The sequence below is a fragment of the Ricinus communis genome, chromosome 7, assembly GCF_019578655.1.
Source record: "Ricinus communis isolate WT05 ecotype wild-type chromosome 7, ASM1957865v1, whole genome shotgun sequence".
Taxonomy (NCBI): Eukaryota; Viridiplantae; Streptophyta; class Magnoliopsida; order Malpighiales; family Euphorbiaceae; genus Ricinus; species Ricinus communis.
In genome coordinates this window covers 2,115,805-2,124,013 of record NC_063262.1, presented here as the reverse complement: position 1 = coordinate 2,124,013, position 8,209 = coordinate 2,115,805, and the positions used below count along the sequence as shown (strand labels likewise).

The 8,209-nt window shown below is 35.3% G+C and overlaps 1 protein-coding gene across 3 annotated transcripts; it reads right to left on the bottom strand.

Moving 5' to 3' along the window:
• Nucleotides 1–4,744: 4,744 nt before the first annotated feature.
• LOC8272989 (cold-regulated 413 plasma membrane protein 4) lies at nt 4,745–6,790 on the bottom strand. Of its 3 annotated transcripts, none has more exons than XM_015727845.3 (4): nt 6,398–6,790; nt 5,442–5,549; nt 5,283–5,353; nt 4,745–5,173 (listed from the first exon to the last, which is right to left on the bottom strand). In XM_015727845.3, exons 1-4 carry the CDS (start codon nt 6,532–6,534, stop codon nt 4,938–4,940), a joined length of 552 nt encoding a protein of 183 aa, XP_015583331.1. In that variant the 5' UTR covers nt 6,535–6,790; the 3' UTR covers nt 4,745–4,937. The 3 variants fall into 3 exon arrangements, with proteins under 3 accessions (XP_015583331.1, XP_048232235.1, XP_048232236.1); XM_048376278.1 differs by lacking the exon at nt 6,398–6,790 and adding an exon at nt 5,951–6,363 and having other exon boundaries at nt 4,745–5,189; nt 5,283–5,312; XM_048376279.1 differs by lacking the exon at nt 6,398–6,790 and adding an exon at nt 5,951–6,315.
• Between the last annotated feature and the right edge of the window lie 1,419 nt (nt 6,791–8,209).

Here is an 8,209-nt window from a genome sequence, read left to right as displayed (position 1 = left end):
GTATTGCAGGGCCCGCTTTAGTTCTTCTGTGATTGCTGGAGCAACAAGATGTAAAGGACTATCAAGTGTTTTCCAATAGTGACAGATATTTTGAGTTGCATATGTGTCTTCTGACAGTCGGAGATAAGGCCTGTGCAATATGAAAATGGCATGGTATTCCGAAGCTCTGGAATTGTTGTCTGAGAATAACCAGTGCTCATGAATAAGTTTAAGGAGATCTTCTGTCCATTGATATGGAGTTTTGAACCAGGTAAGGTATCTCCATGGATATGACCCTGAATTTGCTTCATTGTTGAAGAAATGCAAGAGATTCATGATAGGCATTTCAATAGCATGATGGCAGACTGTAGAAAGGCACCATAGGAACCATAACTCACTTTCAAGCTTTGGATGTGCAGGGGATAAGTGATAAATCAGATACCAAGGGTAGTCTGGAAAGAAGAAGTTGGGTTGTATTGGTAGTGAGAGGGTTTGTTGGAAAGTTGCCAGATAGTGAAACATCATGTTTCGGGCAAAGCCAGTGACTTGTTTGGTTGTGAGGTTGTTGGGGAGATCTGGTGGTGAGGGAGGTTGCAGGATGGTTCTTGAGGATGAAGAAGCCATAAAGATTATAGGAAGACTTATGGTTGAGGTGAGAAGGACTATAGGCTGATTTTGTGGTTTAGATAGTCTGGATAAGAAATCCGGTATTAGATTTCTTGTCCCTTTTATATGCTCAACTGTAAAATCATACCTGCTGAACCATGATTTGAGCCGTAAGAGCTGAGGCTCAGGTAAGACCTTCTGGTTGGATTCAAGGATCTTTGGGAAGGAGGAGTTATCCATCCGAACCAGAAAATGCTGTCCAATCAAGAAGAATTCAAACTTCTTTATCCCGTTTTTGACCGCCAAGATTTCATTGTAAATCGTGTGATAGTGCTTTTCTGAGGAGGAAAACTGACCCGATGCATAACCACATAATTGTTCCTTGTCGTGGAGCTTTTCTAGGAGGATGACCCCCCATGCATAATCAGATGCATCAGTTTGAAGAATAAGTTCTCTTGTGGACGGGATTGTAAGAGGTGGCGGATTGTGGGCCAGCTCTTTTAACTTTCTGACAGCTGTTGTTTGTTCTGCTCCTCACGGAGGAGGGTCCTTCTTGAGCATCTTTGAGAGGTGGCACATGTAACTAGACAGGTGTGGAATGGCCTCTCGAACATTGTTCAGGATTCCAAGGAACTGTTGAATTTGTTTCACTGAAAGATTTTCTTCTGGGAAGTGATGAAGTTCCTTCGTCAGATGGGGACCATATGTGTATTGGCCATTCTAGAAATGCATACCGAGAAATTCAATTTCCCGTTGGCCAATAGTGCTCTTTTTTTCTGACAGCATAATGCCATATTTCTGAATGATGGCAAGAAACTGTTGTAACAATTGATGGTGTTCCTCTGCTGTCTCCGAGAATAGGAGAATATCATCGATATAGATCAAAGAAGAGTAAAGGATAGGCCCAAAAATCTCAATCATGGTCTTTTAAAATTGAGATGGGGCCGTCTTGAGCCCAAAGGGCATAACAGTCCACTGGTATTGGGCATTAGGGATACAAAATGCAGTTTTGTATCTTTCTGTGGGCTGGATACCCAGTTGCCAAAAGCCCACTTTCAGGTCAAATTTGGAATAGTATTGGGCCTTTTGGATATGGACTTTGAGATTTGAGATCCGAGGGAGAGAAAATTTGTTGTCTTGTAGGAAATGGTTTAAGGGCTTGTAGTCTATGACAAGTCTCTTTTTTCCTCGAATCTTTTCGGACCGTTTCTCCACATAAAAGGCTTGGCAAGCCCATTGTGAAGTTGTGGGTTCAATTAGGCCTTGCTGTAACAGGGTTAAGCATTCTGATCTGGCAAGGGCTAGGTCTGTGGGTGACATTCCCATATGTGTGGCTTTTGTCTGGTTGATGTCTTCATTAAGTTTGAAAGGAAGGCTGATATAGAACTGGGATTTTTCCATAGAGGAAGAGGGTGTTGAAAATGTGAATGAGATTCTGGACAGAACTGAAGGAATTTTTCTGTGTATGGTAGGAATGGTGGAATTGTATCTGTCACAGAAAACAGATTTGAAGTTTCAGTGTATGGCCAAAACTGTCTCTTGAACTTTATGACAGTTGGAAGAATTTGGAGCTTTTGAGCTTGATAATAGACATCAAACCCTATCAGGATATCTTTATTTGGAAGATATGAACCAATGATGTGCGTCCATACAACGCAATCAGGAAAGAACTGTATTCCGATCTTCTGTCTTGTGATCAGAGTGGTTTTGAAGGTTTGACCATTGGCTGCCCTAAAGAACTGATTATGGGGCTTCCAATACTGTGATGGGAGAACCATTGGGTTCATCATGCTTCTTTGTGCTCCAGTGTCAAAGAAAGCTATAACTGGTACAAAAGACACATATCCCCTGCACATCCAAAGCTTCTTCTTCCCAGACTATAACCCAACTTCTTCTTTGTGCTCCAGTGTCAAAGAAGCTATAACCCAACTTCTTCTTCCTAGACTACCCTTGGTGTTTGATTTATCACTTATCCCCTGCATATCCAAAGCTTGAAAGTGAGTTATGGTTCCTATGGTGCCTTTCTACAGTCTGCCATCATATTGTTTTTCCTTCTTTTGCAAGGAGTTCGATAGCCTCATCAAACATTGGGAGTGGTGTTTTGCTCTTCTGTTGCTTCTGGGAATCATCTGGATCCCGGTCATCCGGTTTCTATCTTATTTCTGAACATGGAGTGTTCGGTGACATATTTCGAGGATTCTTCTTTGGATGCCGAAAGCAAGGTTCAGCATAGTCTAAGTCATCATCACAAGTGCATCCCGGGCGGCACATCTCTGGGGCAACATCCCAGACGAAGTGTCCTTTGACCTGGGCGGCATAGATCTGGTATCTAGAGGACTGGAATGAATGAATATGGATCTTTTCCCTTGTCCTTGATATTGGTTGTATCATGGATGCTTGAAAGATGGATGGAGCTGAAGAAGTTTCTCCAGTCTTTGTGAAGATCGTTTTAACAGCCCCGTCTCTTTGTTGGATAAAAAGAGAGTCTGTAGCTTGAATAGGCTTAGTTTGGGATGCCTGAAGCTTCTCATAGTTAGTGACCCATTCTGTTGGGATCAGCTTTTGTAGATCTTCTTTTTCCAGTTGCCTGGGAGCTTGGACAATAGTAGAGATCTGGCCAGAGTCGGCCATAATGAACAACGCATCAGAGGAGGCTTGAAAGCCTGGGATCTGCAGATTCAATGCATGATCCTGTAGCCTATAGACTATCTGATGGTGTAGGGTTGCAGAAAGAGCGTTATCGACTTGATTCGCTCCTGTTATCTGGACTTGAACTTTTAGTGCAGTGGAAAGATAAGGATCATTGAGGGATAGATTGAAATTACGTGCTTAAACTTATTTACTAAAATTAAATTATACTCTAATAATTATTTTAGTGAATTGATGGATGATTTAATTTTTAATTTATAATTACTAAACTTATAGATGCGATTAAGTCTATTTACTCATGAAACATAAGAAAAATAATGAGTTTGGTACAACCTCAGTTCAATTATAAAAAGGAAATTTTTCAGAAATATTTTAAAATTAACAAAAAATCATTTTTATTTTATATATATATATATATATATATATTCTTTTCAAAAATACTAACTATTATTTTCTAATTATTTTTTTTATATTTTCGGTTATCCTTTAGTTGTTTTAGAAAAAACAATAAAATTATAATTAAAAAAAAGATTAAAAAACTACATTTTTAATATTTTAATACAGTAAAAAATAAAAAAAAATTAATAAATTTAATAAAAAATAAAAAATATGGATATTTTTATTATTTTTTCTTATAAAAATAGGATCACCTCAAGGTCATATGTGGCTCCATATCAGGGCTTATCTTGATAGTCCTCTAATAACATAAATAATAAAAGAACTGTTTAAGGATTATTTTCCTTTTTATGTTAAAATTCAAATTAACTAATTAAAAGTTTTGTAGAGTCAAAGTAGATATTTTCTCAATTGATAATTTGGAGTTTTTAGTATTATTTTTACCAAAATAAAAATAAGTTTAAAGGAGCAAGGAACTTATGCTCTTCTAATTACGATTTCTTTGCATAAAAATAATAAAAAATAAATACTACTAAAGTTTCAAATAAAGTACGCAATTTTACTAAAACAAAAGCAAACAAAATAAAAGGAAAAAAAAAACTAAAAAAAGAAACAAGAGTTTCGTTTACAATAAACAAGTAAAATTTTAGGCTGATAAACAATTGGCTCAATTAGATGAAAAAGACAGATAAACAGCGTAAGACAGCCACCAAATTTGACATTTGAAGTAAACGGTCACCTAGTTGCCTCAGCTTCCAGGAGGTAGAGCCAAGGTCAATGCCCCAAATATTTGTACAGAAAGTCTAACAATTAACAGTATATGGCACCAAGCAGGAGACCTGCCCTAAAACTTCCAGTCTTCCTCTATCCCCTCCTTCACATCATTCATGATGAATCATATATTTCAACTTCTCCAAGGATTGGTTTTCACTTGCATTACAGGCCAACTCATGACATGTAACCATCGAGTTTTAGTCTGGTGGCTAGACACTTAGTATCTTATGTTGAGGTCCGGAGTTTGAGACCTCCCCTCTTCAAATGTGGTGGTTAGTTCCCACTTTATAAAAAAAATGTTCCCCTTCCTTCTAACCTAACATACTAACAATATCTACAGTTTAAAAAAAAAAACTCGGTGACATTTGCATATATTGTACTGGAAATATCGAAAAAATTTGAGTACCTTACACCAGTAAAGAATTCCATCAAGAAAACCCATTTCTCATTGTAAAGCCCAAGTGAGGCTCAAGCTGAAATTCAGTAGGTTAGGGACAACCCTTCCTCTCGGAAAATAACCTTTTTTCTTTTCTTCACCAAATTGCTAAGGATAGATACATTATCGTAAAGTAGAACAAGAAACCTATAGCAAGACTATAGAAAAAGCAATAAATATTACATCCACAGCTCCTCACTCCTCCAATATCTCTAAGCTCTATCACTAGAAGAAAAACTGCTAATACGAGACAAAAGATACCACTCGCAATGCTATCCCGGAGTCCATGAGCCAGCCGATCAGGTGTGAGGACAAATAGTGGGAAGTGAGAAACTGTTGGAATTAGCAACTAGTTTTCATGTTCAGAGCGAAGATTTCAAACACCAAATATATCTTAAAGCTTTGAGCATGAAATGATCAAGGCAAGAAAAGAAGGACAAACCTGGAAAGGTTTCAGGAAAGTATAGATTTGCTGCGATAGCAATAAAGGCAATCCAATAACCAAACTGACCTCTGAATAAAAGAATTGGTATTTTGAGTAAATGTAATCATGACTAGAACCAAATCGCAGTAAGATATGATTTAGAGATTAGGCAAGAACCTTAAAACTTTGAACAGGCCGGCTGGGAAACTTGCAAACAGAAACAATGCCAAAAGTGTAGTCTGCAAGGCTGATCGCCTCCCCACTCGTATCAGGATCAACAAAAATCTGTAGGATAAAGCCAAAACAACAAAATACTCAAATGAGAAAATGCTAGAACAAGAGATTAAGAATCAATTAGATGGCATGAAAGACCATTTGGACGTGAACAATTTTATACTTTGGACAAGAAAGCACAAGGTCAGTAACATGACTGAGATCAATGAAGCACAACATTTTGGATTTCAGGAAAAAGTTAATTAGATAAGTTAGAATACAAAAAGAGCAATGGCAATCCACCTATTATAGTAGACTCTTAAAATAAAAGTAGAAAACTAATCCAAAGTATCTATGCCACAATCATAGGAGTCCATGAATTCTCAGCTACCATTTACTAGATTGCCTACATACACAGCCTTATACCTTGATAACAAGAGCAATGCAAAAGGAAAATGCAAGTGATCACTTACGAGGAACAAACAACAACTAGCAAAATGGAATAGGAAGATCCAAAATTCATATTGCTGGAAGCTACAAGTGCCATAAAATGAATCCCCAGCCCAGGTAACACTGGGCACAAAAGCAGTCATAGACCCTCACCTCATAAATTCCTGCTTCCCACACCAAATTGAGACAATAAACAGACACTATTAACCTAAGAAATTTAACTAAAAACCATGCATTTTTAATCCCAAAACATGTGGCAGGCAACAAAAACAGGTTAAAAGAAAAAAAAAGAGACAGAACCCAGTAAACAGACAAAAGAAAAAGCGTGTCCTTTTCTTTGAAGAGCTATGAATCAACTAACAATGTGGCAATGGAAATTAAGAAGTTATAAATAAGAAGGGAAGATAACTTAACTACCAATAGATTAAAACATAGAAAGTTTGAAAAGAAATTGGAGAAAGCTCACTCACATGGCAGAAATGGTTCCACCCCATTGAAAGTCAGCTCTAGCCCTGCTAGATCTCAACAACTCCATTGATGATGCGTTATAAACAAGTTTTGAAGCCAACCCACTTAATCCCATTTCAATAGAATTCAGGCTCTCCATCTTTAAGTTGTTTAGTTAGCACCTAAAGGTTGAATCTTTATGATATGTTTTGATCCATATCTTGAAATTTTAACACTCCCCTCCTCTCTTCTTCTACTTTACTCTTTTAGGATTATAAAAAATCTAACAAAAAAGTATAATAATTATTATTATAAAGTATTTCCAATGTTAATTTGGATAAAGATTAAAGAACAGTGGCGTCTTCTGTACTGTTACCGTTGGTTCTGAGTTGAAGATGGATTGCCTGTTAGTCCCACCTAACTTGGCTTCAGAGTTCCACCTCGTATGAATCGAACATCGGAAATGGGCCGTTTAGCCTTAATTCATTGTTTTCTCGGCCCATTCTTAACCTGCACTTTTTTGATGCAGTAAATTATTGTTTTGAAATAAATAAGAGAAAAGAAAAGAAAATTGTGCAGAAATTAAGACCTTCTAAATTCATGGAACATATATAGAAAATTTAAATGTTTTAATTTTCCTTGCATTTTTCTCCTTTTGGGTTTTAAATGTTTACGAAGCGGTCTATTTGATATTTTTATATGTAAAAGTTTGGAAAATTTTGACTTTTGAGGTTGAGTCTTTCACCGTTCATAAATTTTAATAAAAATTTATTAATTTTGGTTAAAAAATTACAAAAAAATAATTATCTCTATTGCATAATTTAGGACTCATTAAACATTTAACGAATAAAAAATTTTCATAATAGATAGAGTTTGGTAATATACAAATTTGAGTTATAAAATGGGTAAATCTATCCAGATCAAAAGGATAAAAATTTAAAATTCTTTTGATTTTTTATGAATTCATATATAATAATAGTGCAAATGTACTATGTTAATTTTGAATTTAATTTTAGAATTTTATTGTAGAATTTAAAATTTAAAAGAAAGTAATAGTCTCTCTCTTAGTTAATGCTATTGTGGAAAACTAGAATAACTCATTAATTTAATAAAATTGAATCTATCTCTTTCTTGTCTCTCACTCTTCTCTTTGTCTCTTACTCTCTTCTTATCTTTCAATATTTCTCTCTTCCTTGGTGTCTCTCTCTTTTTTTCTCTTTCTTTCTTTCTTTTTTTCTCTTTTTATTTTAGAAATAATAGCATCAAACTCAATAAATAAGAGCAAATCAAATAAATTTTATGTTGTTTTTAAAGATGTAGCAAATCATTAACTACATCAGCATCTTCATGGTTTATATAGTCATTTGAATCTTCAACGAAATCGTTTTCTATTTCATTTTCTTCAGAATCGGGAGTATATGCATCTTTTTCTGTATCGCTACTATTCTTATACTCTCCTCCTTTATTGTTCATCGCATCTAGGCTGCCATGGTTTCCATCATCATCTTCCATTAAATTGTCGTCTTCACTAAATTCAAATATTTTCTCCAGTAATTGATTCATGTATCAGTTATTATATAAATCATCCATTAAAAAAGCAAGTGCAAAAGAAGGAGATACTGGAAGAGAAACTGAAATTCTTTTACAAATTTTTATTTTGTTTGACTTGCCCAAAAATATTTTACCTTATACTAGTTTTATAGCAATGCATAAATTAAATTTGATTAATTATCTAGCTGTTGAAATTAAATTGTTTTAGTTTTCAACAATTTTTTTATTAATTAAATCTAGATTAATGTAAAAAGAAAAGAAGAAGGACATTTTGGTGCTGGTAG

Excerpts from the sequence above, each read along its gene's own strand:
- LOC8272989 (XM_015727845.3), bottom strand. The coding sequence starts at position 6,534 with ATGGAGAGCCTGAATTCTATTGAAATGGGATTAAGTGGGTTGGCTTCA. Across the intron at positions 5,354-5,441 it reads GGCCTGTTCAAAGTTTTAAG|AGGTCAGTTTGGTTATTGGA; the intron begins GTTCTTGCCTAA and ends TCTTTTATTCAG. Across the intron at positions 5,174-5,282 it reads CTTTCCTGAAACCTTTCCAG|TTTCTCACTTCCCACTATTT; the intron begins GTTTGTCCTTCT and ends TAATTCCAACAG.